Genomic DNA, 27,943 nt, shown 5'->3' on the forward strand with positions numbered 1-27,943 from the left:
TTGAAAAACGAGTTTGAATGACTCAGGCCTAAGTGTATGTAAACTTCCGACTTCAACTGTATAAGGCTCTAGCCTCGCCTTCCGACTTGTAGCTGTCTGCAAAAAAAAAAAATCTACATCCCCTCCACCCAATAGCAACTGGGAATCGGAGATAGTTCCTGTTAAACTGCATTCTTGTAGTACTTAGGTAATGAATGAGTTCCACCAGAAAGGAGGTCACTTTCACTTTCAGTGTCTGCAGCCTTTAAATAGTCTGCTGCTTGGTGCTTTTGACATCATTGGTTTGCAGAGGATCCTTGACTGTCAGCGAAACTACGAGTATATGTGAGTATCAAGCCTGACTTTAATCTGACTTCTGATTTCCAAACCCACAGGTATTCAAACTCTTCGCTGGTTGATCTAATCCTGACAAATTGGCTCCATAAATACCTGGCCTGTGGTGTCTTTACAAATGATCTCAGCGATCACTTTCCTATTGTTTGTACTAAAGATACCAAACTGAAAAACTCTGATCGTTGTATAATTATGAAGAGACATTTATAAAATGTCTCACCCCAGGCGTTCCTTCATGATCAATATTCTTCAGAGTTTGTCTATATCAGCTGCATACCTCACCCTGATTTGGCTGTAGAATTGTTCTCATGTCTTATATCACTCTGGCAGACAAACACAATAACAAACCTGTGTCAAATGATCTACCAATTATAATCTTCAGTCTGGACCTTAATATTTTGGACCAGGCATGTTAGTGCTGGACTACAATACAACCTGTAGAACCAGTCACTACTGGACTGGAGCAGGAGATCCCTGCATTAGAATTGTCTTTAGTTGCTGTCAAACTATTTACTATTTATTATTGTTACAGATCATTATTGGAATTTAAATGGTTTATGATGTCAAAATGTGTTTTATTTTGCTATTTACATGACAAGGAATAGCATAGAGGTAAAATAAGTATTAATGATGATGAACTTGTATCAACCATTTACTTTGAAGCGATCTTGTGAAGCCACTTGACCATGGACTCCCCAATGTGCCTCGTTAAAAACACTGATGGAGAGCTTTGCGTAGAACCAGAGGCCATCGACTACCTGATGGGACTGAAACAGCGAGTTGTAGTTGTGGCGGTGGTCGGGCTGTATCGCACCGGAAAGTCCTACCTCATGAACAAGCTGGCTCAGAGTAAAAGAGGTGAGAGACAAATATATCTTACTTTACAAACAGGTTTGGACATCATCTGTGCCCCTACTACTCTGAAACTACACAGTAATAACTGTAGAAACATAGTAGGACAGGGATTCCTAAAACTCGTACAATATTTGTATGGCAGGAAGACATTATCTGTGCTTAACCTCTTAGATGTAATGGCAAAATGTTGATTTCCGCCAAATTAGACATACCCAAATGTAACTGCTATTCGTGTGTAATTACATGATTCTGACATGCCAACACTTGGTATATTTGAAAAGAAGAGATCTGGGAGATTATGAGGAAATGATCAGAAGTACATAGTACATAGTTCAGAATACACAAGATCAAGCACACACAAAATAACCGTTTATTTTGTATTCTGAAAGACATCTTTCATTGACAAGCTATAAGTGAATTATTGATTCCCAGAGCTGGAAACACATCAGAAGGTGTCCACATCATGTGAACAATATCAGAAATAAACGGGATTGATAGACCTAACAACTAGAAATGGGCAGATGTTTTAGTTAAAGGTGTTAGGTGTGCTCATGGGATGTTTCCAAGTGTCCCTAAACCTCTCCAAAGTGGCATATGTCTGTACATTAGATAATTCCAGTGCTAATACATATCTGTAATCCCTAAATGCTATTTGTTCAGTTTAAAAACACAATATCTACCATATTTCTACCATATTTTTTATTTGATTTAACCTTTATTTAACTAGGCAAGTCAGTTAAGAACTAATTCTTATTTACAACGACGGCCTACCAGGGAACAGTGGGTTAACTGCCTTGTTCAGGGGCAGAACCCCACTCAAACTGGGGTGGTGTTATGGGGTATCCAGGGTACATTCATGTGCCCTTTCAACCTTTCAAAATTGTCAGAATCAAATCAAATCAAATCAAATATTATTTGTCACATACACATGGTTAGCAGATGTTAATGCGAGTGTAGCGAAATGCTTGTGCTTCTAGTTCTGACAATGCAGTAATAACCAACAAGTAATCTAACCTAACAATTCCACAACTACTACCTTATACACACAAGTGTAAAGGGATAAAGAATATGTAAATAAAGATATATGAATGAGTGATGGTACAGAACGGCATAGGCAAGATGCAGTAGATGGTATAGAGTACAGTATATACATATGAGATGGGTAATGTAGGGTATGCAAACATAAAGTGGCATAGTTTAAAGTGGCTAGTGATACATGTATTACATAAAGATGGCAAGATGCAGTAGATGATATAGAGTACAGTATATACATATACATATGAGATGAGTAATGTAGGGTATGTAAACATTATATTAAGTGGCATGTATAAAGTGGCTAGTGGTACATTTTTACATAATTCCCATCAATTCCCATTTTTAAAGTGGCTGGAGTTGAGTCAGTATGTTGGCAGCGGCTACTAAATGTTAGTGGTGGCTGTTTAACAGTCTGATGGCCTTGAGATAGAAGCTGTTTTTCAGTCTCTCGGTCCCTGCTTTGATGCACCTGTACTGACCTCGCCTTCTGGATGATAGCGGGGTGAACAGGCAGTGGCTTGAGTGGTTGTTGTCCTTGATGATCTTTATGGCCTTCCTGTGACATCGGGTGGTGTAGGTGTCCTGGAGGGCAGGTAGTTTGCCCCCGGTGATGCGTTGTGCAGACCTCACTACCCTCTGGAGAGCCTTACGGTTGTGGGCGGAGCAGTTGCCGTACCAGGCGGTGATACAGCCCGACAGGATGCTCTCGATTGTGCATCTGTAGAAGTTTGTGAGTGCTTTTGGTGACAAGCCGAATTTCTTCAGCCTCCTGAGGTTGAAGAGGCGCTGCTGCGCCTTCTTCACAACGCTGTCTGTGTGGGTGGACCAATTCAGTTTGTCCGTGATGTGTACACCGAGGAACTTAAAACTTTCCACCTTCTCCACTACTGTCCCGTCGATGTGGATAGGGGGGTGCTCCCTCTGCTGTTTCCTGAAGTCCACAATCATCTCCTTTGTTTTGTTGACGTTGAGTGTGAGGTTATTTTCCTGACACCACACTCCGAGGGCCCTTACCTCCTCCCTGTAGGCCGTCTCGTCGTTGTTGGTAATCAAGCCTACCACTGTAGTGTTGTCCGCAAACTTGGTGATTGAGTTGGAGGCGTGCATGGCCACGCAGTCGTGGGTGAACAGGGAGTACAGGAGAGGGCTCAGAACGCACCCTTGTGGGGCCCCGGTGTTGAGGATCAGCGGGGTGGAGATGTTGTTACCTACCCTCACCACCTGGGGGCGGCCCGTCAGGAAGTCCAGGACCCAGTTGCACAGGGCGGGGTCGAGACCCAGGGTCTCGAGCTTGATGACGAGTTTGGAGGGTACTATGATGTTAAATGCTGAGCTGTAGTCGATGAACAGCATTCTCACATAGGTATTCCTCTTGTCCAGATGGGTTAGGGCAGTGTGCAGTGTGGTTGCGATTGCGTCGTCTGTGGACCTATTGGGTCGGTAAGCAAATTGGAGTGGGTCTAGGGTGTCAGGTAGGGTGGAGGTGATATGGTCCTTGACTAGTCTCTCAAAGCACTTCATGATGACGGAAGTGAGTGCTACGGGGCGGTAGTCGTTTAGCTCAGTTACCTTAGCTTTCTTAGGAACAGGAACAATGGTGTCCCTCTTGAAGCATGTGGGAATAGCAGACTGGGATAAGGATTGATTGAATATGTCCTTAAACACACCAGCCAGCTGGTCTGCGCATGCTCTGAGGACGCGGCTGGGAATGCCGTCTGGGCCTGCAGCCTTGCGAGGGTTAACACGTTTAAATGTTTTACTCACCTCGGCTGCAGTGAAGGAGAGCCCGCAGGTTAAGGTAGCGGGCCGTGTCAGTGGCACTGTATTGTCCTCAAAGCGAGCAAAAACGTTATTTAGCCTGTCTGGGAGCAAGACATCCTGGTCCGCGACGAGGCTGGTTTTCTTTTTGTAATCCGTGATTGACTGTAGACCCTGCCACATACCTCTTGTGTCTGAGCTGTTGAATTGCGACTCTACTTTTTCTCTATACTGGGACTTAGCTTGTTTGATTGCCTTGCGGAGAGAATAGCTACACTGTTTGTATTCGGTCATGTTTCCGGTCACCTTGCCCTGGTTAAAAGCAGTGGTTCGCGCTTTCAGTTTCACGCGAATGCTGCCATCAATCTACGGTTTCTGGTTTGGGAATGTTTTAATCGTTGCTGTGGGTACGACATCGTCAATGCACTTTCTAATGAACTCGCTCACCGATACAGCGTATTCGTCAATATTGTTGTTGGACGCAATGCGGAACATATTCCAATCCACGTGATCGAAGCAGTCTTGAAGCGTGGAATCAGATTGGTCGGACCAGCGTTGAACAGACCTGAGCGAGGGAGCTTGTTGTTTTAGTTTCTGTTTGTAGGCTGGAAGCAACAAAATGGAGTCGTGGTCAGCTTTTCCGAAAGGAGGGCGGGGGAGGGCCTTATATGCGTCGCGGAAGTTAGTATAACAATGATCCAAGGTTTTACCAGCCCTGGTAGCACAATCGATAGGCTGATAGAATTTAGGGAGTTTTGTTTTCAGATTAGCCTTGTTAAAATCCCCAGCTACGATGAATGCAGCCTCAGGATATGTGGTTTCCAGTTTACAAAGAGTCAGATAAAGTTCGTTCAGGGCCATCGATGTGTCTGCTTGGGGGGGAATATATACGGCTGTGATTATAATCGAAGAGAATTCCCTTGGTAGATAATGCGGTCGACATTTGATTGTGAGGAATTCTAGATCAGGTGAACAGAATGACTTGAGTTCCTGTATGTTGTTATGATCACACCACGTCTCGTTAATCATAAGGCATACACCCCCGCCCCTCTTCTTACCAGAAAGATGTCTGTTTCTGTCGGCGCGATGCGTGAAGAAACCAGCTGGCTGCACCGTCTCAGTTAGCGTCTCTTGAGTGAGCCATGTTTCCGTGAAGCAGAGAACGTTACAATCTCTGATGTCTCTCTGGAAAGCTACCCTTGCTCGGATTTCATCAACCTTGTTGTCAAGAGACTGGTCATTGGCGAGTAGTATGCTAGGGAGTGGAGCGCGATGTGCCCGTCTCCGAAGCCTGACCAGGAGAACGCTTCGTTTGCCTCGTTTACGGCGTCGTTGTTTAGTGTCGCCGGTTGGGATCAGATCCATTGTATTGGGTGGAAGGCAAAACACAGGATCCGCTGTGGTAATTGCACTGTTTTTGCACACTGTTTTTGCACACTGGATGTGCCTAAAAGTTATTGTTCACCATAAAAACTACATTTCTACAACACCAACCTCTCTCAAATGGTGTGGTGGTGTCGGCGGACATACAAGGGATATACAAATGGTTTTCAACCTCTCCAAAGTGCCTGAATATTTTAGCCTAGGCACATCCAATGTATTGGCCCCACGTACAAATGAACTGTTTACAAAAACAATGTAAAAGCAACAGATATACATTAAAGAATATATCAACATGTTTTATCAAACACAAACTTGGTTACATGTGTCCTTCACTAAAAAAAAGTGCAAAAATAGACATAAGCGGAACTATTTACAAAATGGCGTTCGTGTTTGTTTTACATCCCAGGTGTAGATGATTAGATTTCACTTTCACCGTAGCTTGTCGTGTTAGTCTTTGACGGAGGCCCTCTCTGCCAGGAAACAAAAAGAGAACTGGCATTTCAGACAGAAGATCTGGCGTTGCACCCTTTTTTCCTGTCTGTGTTTAGTGAAATGCCTGCAGTTCTTTCTTTTTGTCTTTTGGCATGTGTGTTGGATAGTGGCACTCACCTTGAGTGGGAGGGGGGTCTTGTGATGGTTGTGAGGTTGCTTTGGGCCCACAATTCAGCCATTTCCCACACCAGCTGTTATTGGAAGGCCAACTGGGAGAGAGGGGTTGGACTTTTTGTTTTGGCCATTTGCTTTTGGAGAGTGAAAACATTTACTGTAGCAATGTCCACAAAGTGGTAAAAAAAGTCTTATACCACTTCCTGGTCTTGTGGAGGACCTGGTAGTAGCCTATCAGAGCATCAGATAGGTTGACACACCCCCATGCTGGCATTGCAGTCCTTCACAGAAACAGGAATGGGGACATTCTTCCCTTTTCACCCTCCTTGAGACATGGTTGTTATTGAATGCCTTATGTTGTGTGGTGAGCATGGTTACTTCCCTAGTGTCCTTCTGTTTCACTAAAAGCAGCTTGTTGGGGAGAGGTGGCTCCCAAATGTCTTCATCCAAATCCTCTGCATCCTCTCCATTGAGAGTTTAGTGGCCTCTCCAATGACCCTGAGAGTTTAGTGGCCTCTCCAATGACCCTGAGAGTTTAGTGGCCTCTCCAATGACCCTGAGAGTTTAGTGGCCTCTCCAATGACCCTGAGAGTTTAGTGGCCTCTCCAATGACCCTGAGAGTTTAGTGTCCTCTCCAATGGCCATGAGAGTTTAGTGTCCTCTCCAATGGCCATGAGAGTTTAGTGGCCTCTCCAATGGCCCTGAGAGTTTAGTGGCCTCTCCAATGACCCTGAGAGTTTAGTGGCCTCTCCAATGGCCATGAGAGTTTAGTGTCCTCTCCAATGGCCATGCGAGTTTAGTGGCCTCTCCAATGGCCATGCGAGTTTAGTGTCCTCTCCAATGGCCATGAGAGTTTAGTGGCCTCTCCAATGGCCATGAGAGTTTAGTGTCCTCTCCAATGACCATGAGAGTTTAGTGGCCTCTCCAATGACCCTGAGAGTTTAGTGGCCTCTCCAATGGCCCTGAGAGTTTAGTGGCCTCTCCAATGACCCTGAGAGTTTAGTGGCCTCTCCAATGACCCTGAGAGTTTAGTGTCCTCTCCAATGCCATGAGAGTTTAGTGTCCTCTCCAATGGCCATGAGAGTTTAGTGGCCTCTCCAATGGCCCTGAGAGTTTAGTGGCCTCTCCAATGACCCTGAGAGTTTAGTGTCCTCTCCAATGGCCATGCGAGTTTAGTGGCCTCTCCAATGGCCATGCGAGTTTAGTGGCCTCTCCAATGGCCATGCGAGTTTAGTGTCCTCTCCAATGGCCATGAGAGTTTAGTGGCCTCTCCAATGGCCATGAGAGTTTAGTGTCCTCTCCAATGACCATGAGAGTTTAGTGGCCTCTCCAATGGCCCTGAGATTTTAGTGGCCTCTCCAATGACCCTGAGAGTTTAGTGGCCTCTCCAATGGCCATGAGAGTTTAGTGTCCTCTCCAATGACCATGAGAGTTTAGTGGCCTCTCCAATGGCCATGACAGTTTAGTGGTCTCTCCATTGGCCATGAGAGTTTAGTGGTCTCTCCATTGGCCATGAGAGTTTAGTGGCCTCTCCAATGGCCATGAGAGTTTAGTGGCCTCTCCAATGGCCATGAGAGTTTAGTGGCCTCTCCAATGGCCATGAGAGTTTTGTGGCCTCTGCAAAGTAACAAGGATGAAACGTAGAACAGTAAACAGTGAACTAATATGAAACAAAAGACAATAACTACTTTGGAATTGTATAACATGGACATTTCTTGTTATAGGCTTATGTAAACTAAATCCAAAGTACAAAAAGCAGACAGTTTACCAAAAACAAAATGCATGTAGTAAATTAGTGTCACGAGAATTTTCAATCACAATGATAATAACTAACAATCAATAAACTTTGACTAATCCCACAGGTTCGTAAGACCCTGGGTTTAATAATAATTAGGCAAAGACTCAGTTTATTTAAAAGGTTAGAACAGTTTATTCACAAGAGCGCTCTGAAATAAAAAATGCAAACACAGTCTTTATAACACACACACAAACAAGTTCAAATCTTAATCTACACCTTGCTCAGACAGTCTGTGTTTTTCCACTACACATATACATTGTTTCTTTAATCTACAACATGTTTCATAATTTTCTGCAAGCCTAACAGTTTCTCCCTTCCACGGGTGGAGACAGAATGTACTGTAAGGAACACAGTAGTACAACTTGTCTGTCGATAGCTCCTGTTATCATTTGTTTCCCACTTGCACCCTGCTTACATACTAAAAAGGAGCAAAAGGTCCTTGTTCTAATTCTGACTAAAACTACACACACCATCAGATTATAGATTTATGATTCTTATAAATTTCATACAATTATATGGTTTCAGGGTGGAATATTTTAATCATTAACTTTAAGCATATAATTCCCTTATCAATTAGCTATATAAAGTACAGTATATATGTAAAGTCATGACAATAATTTCCTTAAAAAAAAGATCTAAAAATTATATTTCCTTTGAGAAAGAAAAATAAATAAATTTATAAAAAATTACCATGGTCACAATCTTAACCTGTCATCTCCATCTCACATAATTAACTAAATAAATTCTCTGAACTACAAATATATTTGTGATGTTGTTTTATTGGAATTTGCAGCTGTTGTTGGTAAATAATGAAATCTGCTGGCGTCAGAAATTACTTTCTCAACTTTGAAAACCTTTTTAAAGAGAAGTCAAACTGAAAAATGTTCTCCAGTCTCCTAATTTCTCCTGGTTAGTCTGTTGTCTGCAAAGGTTGTTACATTGTAACTACATAGTAATTAAAAAGGTAAGGGGTTTGGTTAAATAAGGAAGACACATCTCAGTTGAATGCATTGAGTTGTACAGCTGACTAGGTTGCGTTTCAGATTATTTTGTGCCAAATGGAAATTAATGGTAAATAATGCATTGTGTCATTTTGGACTCACTTTTATTGTAAAAAACAAAATAATATGTTTCTTAACACGTCTACATTAATGTGGATGCTACCATGATTACAGATAGTCCTGAATGAATCATGAAAAATTATGATTATAAATATCCTACCCCCCCAAAAAAGATGCTAACCTCCCCTAAGATTGTAAATATTGAGAGGTTAGCATGTCTTGGGGGTATGACCTTCCTCATTCATCATTATTCACGATTCATTCAGGACTATGCGTAATCATGGTAGCATTCACATTAATGCAGAAGTGTTTAAAAACATATACTACAACAAAAGTTACTCAAATATGACACAATACATTATTTAGCATTTATTTCTAAGTGAATTTTGTCCCAATACTTTTTGTCCCCTAAAATGGGGCAACTATCTCCCCCTCCCCCCTAACTCTGGTCTGCAGTAGTTCTGGTCTGCACTAACTAACTCTGGTCTAGGGCTTTGCTAGTAGTTAGCTAGTTCTGGTCCGTACTAACTAACTCTGGTCTAGGGATTTGCTAGTAGTTAGCTAGTTCTGGTCCGTACTAACTAACTCTGGTCTAGGGATTTGCTAGTAGTTAGCTAGTTCTGGTCCGTACTAACTAACTCTGGTCTAGGGATTTGCTAGTAGTTAGCTAGTTCTGGTCCGTACTAACTAACTCTGGTCTAGGGATTTGCTAGTAGTTAGCTAGTTCTGGTCCGTACTAACTAACTCTGGTCTAGGGATTTGCTAGTAGTTAGCTAGTTCTGGTCCGTACTAACTAACTCTGGTCTAGGGATTTGCTAGTAGTTAGCTAGTTCTGGTCCGTACTAACTAACTCTGGTCTAGGGATTTGCTAGTAGTTAGCTAGTTCTGGTCCGTACTAACTAACTCTGGTCTAGGGATTTGCTAGTAGTTAGCTAGTTCTGGTCCGTACTAACTAACTCTGGTCTAGGGATTTGCTAGTAGTTAGCTAGTTCTGGTCTGCGGTAGCTCTGGTCCAGCTCTGTAACAGTGTTATAAGCCGGTATAATATTTATACTGTAAATGTCCTCAATAATCTCTGTTCATTTAGGTTTTGCCCTTGGAGCCACCATCCAGTCTAAGACTAAAGGCATCTGGATGTGGTGTGTCCCTCATCCTGAAAAAACAGACCACACCCTGGTGCTGCTGGATACAGAGGGACTGGGGGACGTGGAGAAGGTGAGGGGTCAAAGTTCAATCTCTTTACAATCCACATTAAAGATTCATTTTCCTCTTAGATTACTAACCAAGCACAGTGAACACATATCTGCACAATCATCATGTAAATTAAAGTATTACTTAGTCAGAGATCCAATACATGTTGGAAGGCCCTAAAAATGGTCAAAGACTCCAGCCACCCTAGTCATAGACTGTTCCCTCTGCTACCGCATGGCAAGCGGTACCGGAGCCCCACGTCTAGGTCCAAGACACATCTAAACAGCTTCTACCTCCAAGCCATAAGACTACTGAACATCTAATGAAATGGCTACCCAGACTATTTGTGTTGCCCCCCCCTCTTTTTACGCAGCTGCTACTCTCTGTTATTATCTATGCATAAGTCACTTTAATAACTCTACCTACATGTAAATATAACCTCAGTTACCTCGACTAACCGGTGCCCCCGCACATTGACTCTGTACCGTTACCCCCTGTATATAGTCTCACTACTGTTATTTACTGCTGCTCTTTAATTATTTGTTACTTTTATTTCTCATGTTTTTTTAGGAATTTTCTTAAAACTGCACTGGGCTTAAGGGCTCGTAAGTAAGCATTTCACTGTAAGGTTGTCTGTTGTATTCGGCGCATGTGACAAATAAAATTTGCATTGATTTGACGTGATACTTGTTTCAGGGGGATTCTAAGAATGATGCCTGGATCTTCTCCCTGGCCATTCTGTTAAGCAGTACTCTGGTCTACAACAGTCGAGGGACCATCGACAATGATGCTGTGGAGAAGCTTCAGTATCCTTTGGGTCAACATTTGGCTCCATTCTGTGGCATCTTGTGGACATGTCACGCCCTGACCTTAGTTATCTTTGCTTTCTTTATTATTTTGGTTAGGTCAGGGTGTGACGAGGGTGGCATGTGTGTTTTTTGTCTTGTCTAGGGGTTTTATATATCTATGGGGTTTTGGTATTGTATAGGGTTTATGTATGTCTAGGTTTGTGTAGTTAGTCTAGGCATATGTAGGTCTATGGTGGCCTGGATTGGTTCCCAATCAGAGGCAGCTGTTGATCGTTGTCTCTGATTGGGGATCCTATTTAGGTTGCCATTTTCCAGTTTAGTTTGTGGGTTATTGTCTATGTGTTAGTTGCCTGTGTCTGCACTTGTTTATATATAGCGTCACATTCGTTTTGTTGTTTTGTATAGTTTGTTTAATGTTTCTTCGTAAATAAATAGAAGAATGTATTCACATCACGCTGCGCCTTGGTCTCCTCCATTCAGCGAACGTGACACATAATCTGTTGTGGTATTTGATATGATAGTTTGCTTGTTAATTAGGATTGACAGTCAACTCAGACATATTAGTGAAAGCCTAGCTAATTGTGATGGCCATTTTCATACATTTTTATGAATATTTGTAACATTATTTACTTGTAGGCTATAACGAATCATTGATATGGTAGAGAATTTAAATAATGCACCAACTAAATATGTTCCATTTAATTAAATATGCAAGTTGCATATGTCGTGTTTATCATTTACATTTAAGTCATTTAGCAGACGCTCTTATCCAGAGCGACTTACAAATTGGAAAGTTCATACATATTCATCCTGGTCCCCCCGTGGGAAATGAACCCACAACCCTGGCGTTGCAAGCGCCATGCTCTACCAACTGAGCAACACGGGATCAGTACTACGTAGTAATTTATTTCTCTGGAAACTGTAAAGGGTTTGAGAAATCTCAGGATGCCGGTTCCCAGGATTGATTCTTAGCTTTAGTGAACATGAAGAGTTGGTGTTGACTAAAAGCAATGTCTGTGACTTTCAAACAAATTAATTTACTGTCGGTTGAAATCTAAACTGAAAATTACTTATTTTGTTTGGTTGTTTTTAACTTCCCTGAAATTCAAGCCCCTGTACTCAAACTGTGCATGACAGACATGAGCTTTGGGAACTCTTGTATCAATCCTCAACCGGTCCTACAGATATGTGAACGAGCTGACAGAGATGATCAAGGTGAAGTCTTCCACTGACAATGAGGAGGAAGGAGAGGGCACCCAGTTTGCGCAGTTCTTCCCTAATTTTGTGTGGACCGTCAGAGATTTCACTCTACAGCTCGAGATCGACGGCAGAGAAATCACTCCAGACCAGTATCTGGAGAATTCCCTGCAACTCAAGAAAGGTGATATTGATTATTATTATAAACCAGATAGTTTGAGTTCTAGATGCTGATTGGCTCAAACAGCATTCCAGCTGTGTGTATATCAGACAATATACCACGGTATGATGCAAAGCGTAGCGTTATGACTATAACTACTGTTCCCTGAAGGAGTACAACATACTATGGGGAGTCACACTCTCGTGACTTCGGTTGAAGGATCTACAATCATGCCTGACAAGGCCAAAGAAATCCTGGAACTGGGAGAGATTCTTCCACCAATCTTGACAACTGTGTGTCTGAACATGGAGATGGGACACTTTTCATCCAACTCATACGTGGGAGACACAACAGTTTTTACACCTGTGAACACTGTGGAACTCAGTTGAAAAACCTGTGTTCATGTACCAAGGTTTGCCTAAAGCCTGGCCCACTCTGGGTACACAAGCTCCGGCGATCAGTGACGAGCCTCACACGGTTTAGGCGGTAAGATGCGTTCCGGCAACCGGCTGGCACCCAGCGCTGGAAGGCATGCATTAAAAATAGACAGAGGGAAAAAGCCTTGTCATGGAGGTTACCCTACCGACAAGTCATAGCTACTGGCGTCAAAATACCTTAGCTGTAACATAGCTGGGAATGGGACAGACAGCTGTTGTAACAGACAGGAGCGAATCGTAATTGAATCTAATACCCAGGAATTAAAAGAGTTGAGCTGGAGACAGACAGCTCCTTTGGGGGCTCATATGAACCACAGAAACTTTGTGTAGGATAATAGGGTGGTCGTGTCCAACCCTGCTCGTTCCCTCAACTCCACTACCAGCAACTAATCACCTATAGAGCCCATAACCTGTATAACTAGACACCAGAGACCAGTGAGATACAGGCAGGGATCAGCAATGAATCTCAGTAATGAGCCACCTTTGGGGGAGGGGCGCCCCCTTGTGGACAATTACCCAACTTCTCACTCTCATTCTGGAGAGATTGATATAGCCCCTGATATAGCCCCTGAACCCCGTTGACACCGTGGAACGTGGGGTAACAAAGGGGGGAACATTAAACATAGACAAGCTTCCAACATACATAACATAAATAGTGGTATAATGAGACTATACAACCTGCGTGAAGCAAATAGGGGCTCTGGCAAGATAGGCTAGCTAGCATCTTTGACTGAAGCAGTCTATTTAGAATAACCAAGTGACTTTACGCTATGTATTCTTATCAAGTGAGCTACCGACAGAAACTCCACCGTGGGCAGGTAGGAATAGATTGTTATGTGCAGTGCTTGTTTAGCTAGTCCAGTCTTGAAAGGCCAAGTAGGAAATGGTTTACTGTGGTGGGACCGAACCGTTCATCGACATGTCTGGGAAGAGAGGGAAACGGTGCTTGACCAAGGCAGACACAGGCAGCGGGGGTACCCACTGAATCTGGCTGCCCTGTCTCTTCAAGTAGCCTCATCCTAACTGGCAACAGAGCGCACTGGAGCCAGGTGGGGGCGCGTGTAGGGACTCGCTTTGAGTCCCACAATCACACCGGCGTGATTTATTACCTTCCGCCCCTTTTTAACATTGTGTGTTTGAGCTACATACGTATTTTTTGCATCGTATTTGTCTATTCCTTCTGCATCCGCAGATACCAACCATTAACCTGTGTCATTAATGGGGGCTGAGATAGAGTGGAGTTTGTGTGACAAGGGCTGATCCCGAAGATGGTTCTCTTCACAAAAAAAATGTCTGTAATGTCCGAACAGTTTGAGGTACAGGCTATTATGACCCCAATATGAAAAGCTGAGAGACTCACAAACACACAGATGAACGCTACACAAAAATCTATGTAGATCTTCTACATAGAAGACCATAGGAAATCCCAGGACATGGTGTCTATAATACTGTAAGGGGTTCTTCTACATAGAAGATCATAGTAAATCCCAGGACATAATGTCTCTAATACTGTATGCGGTTCTTCTACATAGAAGATCAAAGTAAATCCTAGGACATAGTGTCTATAATACTGTAAGGGGTTCTTCTACATAGAAGATCATAGGAAATCCCAAGACATAGTGTCTATAATACTGTAAGGGGTCCTTCTACATAGAAGATCATAGGAAATCCCAGGACATGGTGTCTATAATACTGTAAGGGGTTCTTCTACATAGAAGATCATAGTAAATCCCAGGACATAGTGTCTATAATACTGTAAGGGTTAATCTACATAGAAGATCATAGTAAATCCTAGGACATAGTGTCTATAATACTGTAAGGGGTTCTTCTACATAGAAGATCATAGGACCTTATTTCTATTACAGCATATTGGATGACTGTCATTCATACTCCATTTACCAGTTCAATGTAACTTGAAAGGTTTAGGCTACTACATGATACAAACATTTTCCCTACGCCTATCATGAGGTTGCTACAACCTAGCCTTTTGAATGAAAGTGTACAATGTACAATTGAAGTTGGAAGCTTACATACACTTAGGTTGGAGTCATTCAAACTCGTTTTTTAACCACTCCACAAATTTCTTGTTAACAAACTATAGTTTTGGCAAGTCAGTTTGGACATCTACTTCGTGCATGACACAAGTAATACAGACAGATTTTTTTCTCTTATAATTCACTGTTTCACAACTCCAGTGGGTCAGAAGTTTACATACACTAAGTTGACTGTGCCTTTAAACAGCTTGGAAAATTCCAGAAAATGATGTCATGGCTTTAGAAGCTTCTGATAGGCTAATTTACAACATTTGCGTCAATTGGAGGTGTACCTGTGGATGAATTTCAAGGCCTACCTTCAAACTCAGTGCCTCTTTGCTTGACATCATGGGAAAATGCAAAGAAATCAGCCAAGTCCTCAGAAAAATTATAGACCTCCACAAGTCTGGTTCATCCTTGGGAGCAATTTCCAAACGCCTGAAGGTACCAAGATCATCTGTACAAACAATAGTATGCAAGTATAAACACCATGGGACCACACAGCCATCATACCGCTCAGGAAGGAGACACGTTCTGTCTCCTAGCGATGAACATACTTTGGTGCGAAAAGTGCAAATCATTCCCAGAACAACAGCAAAGGACCTTGTGAAGATGCTGGAGGAAACAGGTACAAAAGTATCTATATCCACAATAAAACGAGTCCTATATCGACATAATCTGAAAGGCCGCTCAGCAAGGAAGAAGCCACTGCTTCAAAACTGCCATAAAAAAGCCAGACTATGGTTTTCAACTGCACATGGGGACAAAGATCATACTTTTTTGAGAAATGTTCTCTGGTCTGACAAAAATAGAACTGTTTGGCCATAATGACCATCGTTATGTTTGGAGGAAAAGGGGAAAGGCTTGCAAACCGAAGAACACCATCCTAACCGTGAAGCACGGGGGTAGCAGCTGCTTTGCTGCAGGAGGGACTGCTGCCCTTCACAAAACAGATGGCATTATGTGGAAGGACATTTATGTGGATATTTTGAAGCAACATCTCAAGACATCAGCCAGGAAGTTAAAGCTTGGTCACAAATGGATCTTCCAAATGGACATTGACCCCAAGCATGTGGCAAAATGGCTTAAGGACAACAAAGTCAAGGTATTGGAGTGGCCATCACAAAGCCCTGACCTCAATCCCATAGAAAATTTGTTGGCAGAACTGAAAAAGCGTGTGCAAGCAAGGAGACCTACAAACCTGACTGAGTTACACCGGCTCTGTCAGGAGGAATGGGCCAAAATTCACCCAACTTATTTTGGGAAGCTTGTGGAAGGCTTCCTCGAATTGTTTGACCCAAGTTAAACAATGTAAAGGCAATGCTAGCAACAAACGAATTGAGTGTATGTTAACTTCTGACCCACGGGAATGTGATGAAAGAAATAAAGCTGAAATAAATCATTCTCTCTACTATTATTCTGACATTTCACATTCTTAAAATAAAGTGGTGATCCTAACTGGCCTAAGACTTTTTTTTACTAGGAAAAAATGTCAAGAATTGTGAAAAACTGAGTTTAAATGTATTTGGCTCAGGTGTATGTAAACCTCCGACTTCAACTGTAGGTGCACAGGTCGTGAGAATTTTTTTTGTAATCACTGTGACAGACAGTGACACATTCAATACCGCCTTGCACACTATTGTCTTCATCTAGCTGATCTACGGTGTTATTTATGATGTCATTAGTCCAGCAGTTTTAAACGCTACATTTTATTTGACAATCACCGTTTCCTTCTGTTTGCTTCCATTTAAGAAGTGTTTTTCGGAATTAGTACACCCCTGATCCCATGCACTGTTCACTTTAATAGCAGCTACATACAAACAGCATGATCATTTTACTCATATGCCTTCTCGCCTCTTCACGCTCTCCTCCTCTCACCTTTTCCCTTTGCTTGTAGACTTCAGTGCGCAACACATCAGCTGTCTGTGACCAGGCAAAAAAAAAAAACAAGCCAAACTTTCATATCATAACCGCAAACCTCTACACACAGTCTACATCATTATCACCATATTAGCTAACATCATAGTCAACACAGCTAACAGAAGTAAGGTGTTACTAAACCCGCTACATTAATGCAGTAACGTTACAGTTAACAGTCAGCAAGCAGTTTAGCAGTTAATCCAGCGGAACCCAGTGGCAATAAATTAATAAAACCAAAAGCTTACCTTGGAAGAGTTCCAGTGTTGGATAGACAAGCTAGGTAACATAGCATCCCTCTCTGTTTTAGCCAGCTGTTTGAGTAAGCTGAACAAGCTAGCTACATTTGCTAGCTAAGTGAAAGTGGAAAAAATACAACAAAATATAGCACTCCCTCGCTTCTCCTTCATTTTTTTAAGAAATTAATTTGTAAAGAAATGTTAAACTATTGTCTTTCTCTCTGAGTTAACCTCTCTGGGATAGATGGGACGCTTGCGTCCCAACAGCCATGTCAAAATGTAGAGCGCCAAATTCAAAAAAATTATATAAAATTAAACTTGATTAAATCACACATATAAGATATCAAATTAAAGCTACACTCGTTGTGAATCCAGCCAACATGTCAGATTTCAAAAAGGCTTTTCGGCGAAAGCATAAGATGCTATTATCTGATGATAGCCCAATGTAAACAAGAGAGTGTAGCCTATTTCAACCATGCTAGCGCTACTCAAAACGCTAATATAAAATATAAAACATGCATTACCTTTGACGAGATTCTTTTGTTGGCACTCCAATATGTCCCATAAACATCACAAATGGTCCTTTTGTTCGATTAATTCCATCCATATATATCCAAATTGTCCATTTATTTGGCGCCGTTGTACCAGGAAAAACAGCGTTCAATTTGAACAAAATCAAGACACAATATCTAAAAAAAATTACCTCTAAACTTTGCCAAAATATTTCAAAGTACTTTTGTAATACAGCTTAAGGTATTTGTAAACGTTAATAATCGATCAAATTGAAGACAGGTCAATCTGTTTTCAATACAGGATATCAACAAACTCACGGAACATTTCATGTCTTGCCCAAATCTCAAACATAAACAAACGACGTCCCTCCACTTCCGGGTCAATATCTTTTTCACCTCACTAAGAAAAAACCTTAACCATTTTCCATACAATGGCGACATCCAGTGGAAGCAGTAGAAACTGCGCATTTACTGATTAGAATTCTGGTTTGCCCAAAACAATCCATTGAACATAGAGGAACTTAACAATAAAAAAGTTAGTCCTCAGGGTTTTGACTGCTATATAAGTTCTGTTATACTTACAGATATGATTCAAACAGTTTTGGAAACTTCAGAGTGTTTTCTATCCAAATCTACTAATTATATGCATATCTTATATTCTGGGGATGAGTAGCACGAAGTTGAAATTGCGCACGCTATTTTTCCCTAAGTGAAAACTCTGCACCCTATCATCAAGAAGTTAACTACTCACCACACTTTATTTACTGCAGAGCTAGCTAGCAACTTCTTTAGGATCGATGTCCCTTCCAGGGTATGGTTGAGCTAATGTAGGCTAATGTGATTAGCATGAGGTTGTAAGTAACAAACACCATTTCCCAGGACATAGTCATTTCTGATATTGGCAGAAAGCTTAAATTCTTGTTACTCTAACTGCATTGTCCAATTTACAGTAGCTATTACAGTGAAAGAATACCATGCTATTGTTTGAGGAGAGTGCACTATTTTGAACATGAAAAGTTATTAATAAACATATTAGGCACATTTGGGCAGTCTTGATACAACATTTTGAACAGAAATGCAATGGTTTATTGGATCAATTTAAATTTGCACATACACTGCTGCCATCTAGTGGCCAAATTCTAAATTCCACCTGGGCTGGAATAATATATTATTGCCTTTCTCCTGCATTTCAAAGATACAAAACAACGGTTGGTTTTTCTTTGTATTATCTTTTGACAGATCTATTGTGTTATATTCTCCTACATTTCTTTCACATTTCCACGAACTTCAAAGTGTTTCCTTTCAAATGGTACCAATAATATGCATATCCTTGCTTCAGGGCCAGAGCTAAAGGCAGTTAGATTTGGGTATGTCATTTTAGGTGAAAATTGAAAAAAAAGTGGCGGATTCATAAGAGGTTTTATACTTTCCGTAATAAATTCATTCTCTGATCCTTTGATTGGGTTGACAACATGTCAGTTCATGATTCAAGAGCTCTGATAGGTTGGACGAGAAAGGAGGTATTATTGGGACACACCCAAGATCTGCATGTACTATAAAATCTTGTAATGCCAATGTTATCTTTCAGGTACTGGTAAAAAGATCAATGACTACAACCTCCCGCGAGAGTGCATCCGGAACTTCTTCCCCTCACGCAAGTGTTTTGTGTTCCCCTCCCCTACAACTCCTGACAACATGAAACGACTGGACTCCATGGACGAGGCTGAGCTTTCTGAAAGCTTCAGAGAGGTGGCAGATACTTTCTGCCGCTTCATTTTCCAGGAGAGCCGTACGAAGACTGTTATAGGGGGACACACATTGACTGGAGAGAGTGAGTCAGATATCTACCTAGAGTACAGTATATGAAAATGGATACATATTGATTCCACATTTTATTGTACCACTAAATATATACATTCATATTTTTCCTCCCATCTGTCTGATTGCAGTGCTGGGGCACCTGGTCACCACCTATGTGGATACCATAGCCAAAGGCAATGTGCCCTGTCTGGAGAATGCTGTGTTGGCCATGGCTAAAATTGAGAACCAGGCTGCTGTGGATGAGGGCCTGGCGGTGTACCAGAAGGGAATGGAGGATGTGAAGGTCTTATTCCCGGTGGACATCAATCAGCTGTCAGAGAACCACCTTCGCTCAGAGACTCAGGCCACACAGGCGTTCATGAAGCGATCCTTCAAAGACGAAAATGGGGAGTTCTTGAAAGCTCTTGTGGTAAGAGTCATCATTTGAGATCTGTGCCTGGTACACACAATGCACAATGCATACCGGGGTTCACATATCTGAAGCTAGCGTCAGCTGAAGGTCAACCTGACCTTGTATGCTTTAAAATGTTGCTTCTTAGAGAACATTCTGATCTACAAGGTGTTATTGTATCGAGGTTGACTTACAGCTGCTGTGTTTCTCATGTGGTGTATACTGTATTCTCAATGTTAGCATGCTGTAATAAACCTTTTCTAGAACTGTCTTTATATAATTGTCTGATCTTTTATCTTATTCTACGCACCTGCATCTGAAAATTCCCAATAAATCTTTCAGGAGGCCATTAGCAACCACTCCGCCGACCTTTTCAAACAAAACAAGGATGCCTCAGAGAAGAAGTGCAAGGCCCTTCTGGAGAATCTGTCTGCTCCGATGGATCAGGGGATGAAGGAGGGAAGGTACGCCACACCGGGAGGCTATGAGCTTTACTGCAATCACCATGACAACATAGTGGCACAGTACCGGGCCGAGCCCAACAAAGGAGTCAGGGTAAGACCTAGAACCCAAACAACATCAACAATGTAGTGTATTAGAGAATCAAAAACATCCATCATTAGTCAGTAATGACCAATTTTCAACTAATTTCAGTTACCTGGTTACGGTTTGAATGAAAATCAATGCAACAACCTATAAGGCCTGTTTTCTGCAGGCTGAGGAGGTTCTGGAGCAGTTCCTGAAGGGAAAGAGTGCAGAGTCCAACGCCATCCTGCACGCTGACAAAAAACTGACTGAAAATGAGAAAAAAATCCAAGGTAAGCCACACCTCAATCTTTTTTACTTCCAATTATAAAATAATAAATCTACTGTTGTAGGTTAATGTTCAGAAGATGCAAACAAGACCGGTGGCCTCGCCTTAATGCCAGGCCCCGCCCAAAATGACAACTTCTAAGTATTATGGAGTAAAAATAACAAAATATATACAAATTGGATTGTATTGCATACTTGACTTTTTCCACATTTTGCTGTGTTTCAGCCTGAATTTAAAATGGATTAAATTCAGATATTTTGTCACTGGCTACACACAATACCCCACATTGTCAAAGTTGAATTCTGGTTTTAACATGGGATACGAATTAATTAAACATTACAAGCTAAAATGTCTTGAGTCAGTAAGTATACAACCCTTTGTTATGGCAAGCCTAAATAATAGTGTTTAACTTGATTTTTGAATGATTTATAAGGTCCCTCAGTCGAACAGTGAATTTCAAAAAACAGATTCAACCACAAAGACCAGGGAGGTTTTCCAACATTTTGAAAAATACGGCACCTATTGGCAGAATTTGAATATCCGTTTGACCATGGTAAAGTTATTAAATTACACTTTGGATGGTGAATCAATTCACCCAGTTTTTCAAATCAAATCAAATCAAATTTTATTTGTCACATACACATGGTTAGCAGATGTTAATGCGAGTGTAGCGAAATGCTTGTGCTTCTAGTTCCGACAATGCAGTAATAACCAACAAGTAATCTAACTTGACAATTCCACAACTACTATCTTATACACACAAGTGTAAAGGGATAAAGAATATGTACATAAAGATATATGAATGAGTGATGGTACAGAACGGCATAGGCAAGATGCAGTAGATGGTATAGAGTACAGTATATACATATACATATGAGATGAGTAATGTAGGGTATGTAAACATTATATTAAGTGGCATGTATAAAGTGGCTAGTGGTACATCTTTACATAATTTCCATCAATTCCCATTATTAAAGTGGCTGGAGTTGAGTCAGTATGTTGGCAGCGGCCGCTAAATGTTAGTGGTTGCTGTTTAACAGTCTGATGGCCTTGAGATAGAAGCTGTTTTTCAGTCTCTCGGTCCCTGTTTTGATGCACCTGTACTGACCTCGCCTTCTGGATGATAGCGGGGTGAACAGGCAGTGGCTTGAGTGGTTGTTGTCCTTGATGATCTTTATGGCCTTCCTGTGACATCGGGTGGTGTAGGTGTCCCTGGAGGGCAGGTAGTTTGCCCCCGGTGATGCGTTGTGCAGACCTCACTACCTTCTGGAGAGCCTTACGGTTGTGGGCGGAGCAGTTGCCGTACCAGGCGGTGATACAGCCCGACAGGATGCTCTCGGTTGTGCATCTGTAGAAGTTTGTGAGTGCTTTTGGTGACAAGCCAAATTTCTTCAGCCTCCTGAGGTTGAAGAGGCGCTGCTGCGCCTTCTTCACAACGCTGTCTGTGTGGGTGGACCAATTCAGTTTGTCCGTGATGTGTACACCGAGGAACTTAAAACTTTCCACCTTCTCTACTACTGTCCCGTCGATGTGGATAGGGGGGTGCTCCCTCTGCTGTTTCCTGAAGTCCACAATCATCTCCTTTGTTTTGTTGACGTTGAGTGTGAGGTTATTTTCCTGACACCACACTCCGAGGGCCCTCACCTCCTCCCTGTAGGCCGTCTCGCCGTTGTTGGTAATCAAGCCTACCACTGTAGTGTCATCTGCAAACTTGATGATTGAGTTGGAGGCGTTGCATGGCCACGCAGTCATGGGTGAACAGAGAGTACAGGAGAGGGCTCAGAACGCACCCTTGTGGGGCCCCAGTGTTGAGGATCAGCGGGGTGGAGATGTTGTTACCTACCCTCACCACCTGGGGGCGGCCCGTCAGGAAGTCCAGGACCCAGTTGCACAGGGCAGGGTCGAGACCCAGGGTCTCGAGCTTGATGACGAGTTTGGAGGGTACTATGGTGTTAAATGCTGAGCTGCAGTCGATGAACAGCATTCTCACATAGGTATTCCTCTTGTCCAGATGGGTTAGGGCAGTGTGCAGTGTGGTTGCGATTGCGTCGTCTGTGGACCTTTTGGGTCGGTAAGCAAATTGGAGTGGGTCTAGGGTGTCCGGTAGGGTGGAGATGATATGGTCCTTGACTAGTCTCTCAAAGCACTTCATGATGACGGAAGTGAGTGCTACGGGGCGGTAGTCGTTTAGCTCAGTTACCTTAGCTTTCTTGGGAACAGGAACAATGGTGGCCCTCTTGAAGCATGTGGGAACAGCAGACTGGGATAAGGATTGAATGAATATGTCCGTAAACACACCAGCCAGCTGGTCTGCGCATGCTCTGAGGACGCGGCTGGGAATGCCGTCTGGGCCTGCAGCCTTGCGAGGGTTAAAACGTTTAAATGTTTTACACACCTCGGCTGCAGTGAAGGAGAGCCCGCAGGTTTTGGTAGCGGGCCGTGTCAGTGGCACTGTATTGTCCTCAAAGCGAGCAAAAAAGTTATTTAGCCTTTCTGGGAGCAAGACATCCTGGTCCGCGACGGGGCTGGTTTTCTTTTTGTAATCCGTGATTGACTGTAGACCCTGCCACATACCTCTTGTGTCTGAGCTGTTGAATTGCGACTCTATTTTGTCTCTATACTGGGACTTAGCTTGTTTGATTGCCTTGCGGAGAGAATAGCTACACTGTTTGTATTCGGTCATGTTTCCGGTCACCTTGCCCTGGTTAAAAGCAGTGGTTCGCGCTTTCAGTTTCACGCGAATGCTGCTGTCAATCCACGGTTTCTGGTTTGGGAATGTTTTAATCGTTGCTGTGGGTACGACATCGTCAATGCACTTTCTAATGAACTCGCTCACCGAATTGGCGTATTCGTCAATATTGTTGTTGGACGCAATTCGGAACATTTTCCAATCCGCGTGATCGAAGCAGTCTTGAAGCGTGCAATCAGATTGGTCGGACCAGCGTTGAACAGACCTGAGCGAGGGAGCTTGTTGTTTTAGTTTCTGTTTGTAGGCTGGAAGCAACAAAATGGAGTCGTGGTCAGCTTTTCCGAAAGGAGGGCGGGGGAGGGCCTTATATGTGTCGCGGAAGTTAGTATAACAATGATCCAAGGTTTTACCAGCCCTGGTAGCACAATCGATAGGCTGATAGAATTTAGGGAGTTTTGTTTTCAGATTAGCCTTGTTAAAATCCCCAGCTACGATGAATGCAGCCTCAGGATATGTGGTTTCCAGTTTACAAAGAGTCAGATAAAGTTCGTTCAGGGCCATCGATGTGTCTGCTTGGGGGGGAATATATACGGCTGTGATTATAATCGAAGAGAATTCCCTTGGTAGATAATGCGGTCGACATTTGATTGTGAGGAATTCTAGATCAGGTGAACAGAATGACTTGAGTTCCTGTATGTTGTTATGATCACACAACGTCTCGTTAATCATAAGGCATACACCCCCGCCCCTCTTCTTACCAGAAAGATGTATGTTTCTGTCGGCGCGATGCGTGAAGAAACCAGCTGGCTGCACCGACTCCGTTAGCGTCTCTTGAGTTAGCCATGTTTCCGTGAAGCAGAGAACGTTACAATCTCTGATGTCTCTCTGGAATGTTACCCTTGCTCAGATTTCATCAACCTTATTGTCAAGAGACTGGACATTGGCGAGTAGTATGCTAGGGAGTGGAGCGCGATGTGCCCGTCTCCGAAGCCTGACCAGGAGACCGCTACGTTTGCCCCTTTTACGGCGTCGCATAGGGTCGCCGGCTGGGATCAGATCCATTGTATTGGGTGGAAGGCAAAACACTGGATCCGTTTCGGGAAAGTCATATTCCTGGTTGTAACGATGGTGAGTTGACGTTGCTCTTATATTCAGTAGTTCCTCCCGACTGTATGTAATGAAACCTAAGATTACCTGGGGTACCAATGTAAGGAATAACACATAAAAAAACAAAATACTGCATATTTTCCAAGGAACGCAAAGCGAGGTGGCCATCTCGGTCGGCGCCGGCTGTGATAGGAGAAAACTGAGGATGGATCAACAACATTGTAGTTACTCCACAATAATGACCAAATTGAATAACCAATTTCGTGATATCCAATTAGTAGTTACAGTCTTGTCCCATCGCTGCAACTCCCCTACGGACCTGGGAGAGGTGAAGGTCGAGAGCCATACGTCCCCCAAAACATCTACACTGCTTCTTGACACACTGCTCTCTTAACCCGGAAGCCAGCCGCACCAATGTTTCGGAGGAAACACAGTACAACTGGTGACCGAAGTCAGCGTGCATGCCCCCAGCCCTCCACAAGTAGTTGCTAGAGCGTGATGGGAAAAGGAGATCCCAGCCGGCCAAACCCTCCCCTAACCCGGATGACACTGGGCCAATTGTGCGCCCCCTCATGGGTCTCCCTGTGGCGGTCGGCTGCGACACAGCCTTGGATCTGTAGTGATGCGTCTAGAACTGCGATGAAGTGCCTTAGACTGCTGCGCCACTCGGCAGGCCTTTGTAGAAAATCTTGATAGTAGAATAAATGTTTTACTCATATCAATGCCACATAAGCTATTTTCTAAATGAGAGGTCATTTTTTTACGGGCAGTTGCTCTTTAAAATACAAGGGGAATACACCAGGCCCTAGCTATGAACCAGACTGCAAAGCTCCCCTCTTCAAACTGCATAGCTGTACATGCAAGCTGTGCTGTTGTAGGTGATTTCCAGTGGTGATCAGTTTGCTTTACAAAATAACGCTCATCAAAATGTTTTTACTTGGTCTAGCAATGATCACCTCGCTCAAGGACACATTTTCTGTTAGATTCTTACCTTTAGACGAGCCCGTGGGTTACCTTTAGACGAGCCCGTGGGTTACATTTAGACGAGCCTGTGGGTTACCTTTAGACGAGCCCGTGGGTTACATTTAGACGAGCCTGTGGGTTACCTTTAGACGAGCCCGTGGGTTACCTTTAGACGAGCCCGTGGGTTACCTTTAGACGAGCCCGTGGATTACCTTTAGACGAGCCCGTGGGTTACCTTTAGACGAGCCCGTGGGTTACCTTTAGACGAGCCCGTGGGTTACATTTAGACAAGCCCGTGGGTTACATTTAGACGAGCCCGTGGGTTACCTTTAGACGAGCCCGTGGGTTACCTTTAGACGAGCCGGTGGGTTACATTTAGATGAGCCCGTGGGTTACATTTAGACGAGCCCGTGGGTTACCTTTAGACGAGCCCGTGGGTTACCTTTAGACGAGCCTGTGGGTTACATTTAGACGAGCCCGTGGGTTACATTTAGACGAGCCCGTGGGTTACCTTTAGACGAGGTGGTGGGTTACCTTTAGATGAGGTGGTGGGTTACCTTTAGACGAGCCCGTGGGTTACCTTTAGACGAGGTGGTGGGTTACCTTTAGACGAGCCCGTGGGTTACCTTTAGACGAGGTGGTGGGTTACCTTTAGACGAGGTGGTGGGTTACCTTTAGACGAGCCCGTGACACTTGTGGTAGAGCAAAATGAAGAACACCATCGTGTTCGTGAGAATCTCCCCTTTTTATAGAGTGATCATATTAGTTTTTAGGCCAAACCGTTCGTACGCTACAGATGTTTTTATAAGAAGAACGATTTGCGGGATGTCTCCTGGTCTGACAAACAGCGCAGTAGCTCTGCCCCTTTCCACCTTCTGATGCGGATCGGTGACATAGGTGGATGTGATGGATTGAGACGCAGCCGATGCAAAAATACATATCTCTAGCTTTAACTGGGAGATTTTATTGGGATTTTTTTATTATGTTACTTAGATTGACACACTGTTGTGCCAATAGACTCTAGAGGGTTTTAATGTGTGTGAATCTGTATGAGATAATGAGTTGTCCAGTTTTCCTACTTATTTATCTCTCTCCTTGGCTCTTCCAGCTGAGAAGAAGAAAACAGCTGAGCTGGAGCAGGAGAAAGCAGCATCCAAGGAGCAAAAAGCAGAGATGGAGCGCAAAATTGAGAACATGGGCAGGGGCCAGGAGAAGTACTTGAAAGAGATGGAAGAGAAGATGGAGAAGGAGAGGAAGCAACAGCAGCAGGAGTTCAACAGGACCCTGGACCACAGGATGCAGGAGCAGAAAGATCTCCTGGAGAAGGGCCATAAGGAGAAGGCTGAGCTGATGAGGCAAGAGATCGAGGAGATAAAGAAGAAGAATCAATTGGAAAGGGACGCCAATACCCAGAATCAGAAGGCTCTGCTGAATGACTACAAGCGGCAGGCTGAGAAACATAAAAGAAAGATGCATGCGTTAATGGGGAAGCGCAACAATAGATCACATGTTTGTGAACCACTCTGTACACTCTTGTGATCCACTTTGAACCTGTGAAAAGCTAACTGATATTGAATTTTGAAGCTTTGAAGTGTTTGTCCTCTCCAGCCATTGCTGTTTTTATCTCTCCCTGCTGGTAATCTATGAAAGTTTTAACGTCTTGAAAATCTATCTGGCATTCATGGCCGCATGAACCTGGATCCTCTCTAGGTTTCTTCCTAGGTTTCTGCCTTCTTGGGACTTTTTCCTAGCCACTGTGCTTCTGCCTCTGCATTGCTTGCTCTTTGGGGTTTTAGGAATGGGTATCTGTAAAGCACTTTGTGACAACTGCTGATGTTAAAAGGGCTTTATGAAATAAAATTTGATTGATTGACCTCTTGTGAACCTGATATCTTAGTTTAAGATGTCGTAGGCCCTGCAATCAAATGTGTGCTTTATGCCACATGGCAAATGGCCCAAAATGCAAAGACACTTGTTGGGGCCAGTCCTCCCTTCTACTGTCAAGAGGACAAAATGTCTCTCTGTTACAGTACCCAGATGAATGACTATTGAGATGTATGTTACAGTAATATCCATGTTTGGTATCTACAGTATCTGAAACGTGTCCTTGGAGGAGAACTTGGATGCCATTCACATGGATCTAGGATCTCTGTATGCTTTTAGTTTATCCTGATGCCCAGATATGAAAAAGCTGGACCATGATCAATGTGGGCACCATCCACATTTTTAAGTGTTTTGGAAAACAACATACTGTATACTTGGTTTTATCTGCATTAAGTAACAATTTCAGATCAACAAAGATTTTCTGGAAAGCAACAAATGCAGACTGTAGCTCTGAAAGAGCCTGGTCAACCGTGGGGGAAATATCATACACAACCGTGTCATCGGTATACAAGGGCAGGTACAAGTTAAACCAATATTATTCATGTAAATAGTGAAAAGAACTGGACCAAGAATCGATCCTTGTGGGACACCCTTTGTTGTTTCCAGAAAACCTGATTGAACACCATCAGTAAATACACATTGCGTTCTGTCCGTTAAATCATTTTCAAACCAGCTACAAAGCCTCTGAATGAGTAACGTGATCCACAGTGTCAAAAGCCTTAGACACGTCAATGAAAAGGGCCGCACAGTGTTTCTTCTTATCAATACAAGTAATAACATAATCTCAAACCAGAGAAGCAGCAGAGGTGGTGCTATGACCTGGTCAGCATCCTATGTTGACATGTAAAAAAACATCTTAACAAAATAACATACTTTAGAAACAAAATGAATGTAATTAATACAATTCTAAACAATAGAGTAATGACTTACATTGTTAAATTATATTACAC

General features: G+C 42.9%; 1 protein-coding gene across 1 annotated transcript; it reads left to right on the forward strand.

Annotated features, from left to right (window-relative positions):
* The first annotated feature begins 237 nt into the window (after positions 1–237).
* On the forward strand, positions 238–26,983 carry LOC129842044 (guanylate-binding protein 1-like). Its single transcript, XM_055910420.1, has 10 exons — positions 238–324; positions 997–1,191; positions 9,917–10,044; positions 10,717–10,826; positions 12,014–12,210; positions 18,913–19,155; positions 19,274–19,554; positions 19,879–20,091; positions 20,252–20,354; positions 26,218–26,983. The coding sequence occupies exons 2-10, from the start codon at positions 1,020–1,022 to the stop codon at positions 26,646–26,648; spliced, it is 1,878 nt and encodes a 625-aa protein (XP_055766395.1). The 5' UTR covers positions 238–324; positions 997–1,019; the 3' UTR covers positions 26,649–26,983.
* The last annotated feature ends 960 nt before the right edge of the window (positions 26,984–27,943 follow it).

Source organism: Salvelinus fontinalis, unplaced genomic scaffold (genome assembly GCF_029448725.1).
Source record: "Salvelinus fontinalis isolate EN_2023a unplaced genomic scaffold, ASM2944872v1 scaffold_0009, whole genome shotgun sequence".
Lineage (NCBI taxonomy): Eukaryota > Metazoa > Chordata > Actinopteri > Salmoniformes > Salmonidae > Salvelinus > Salvelinus fontinalis.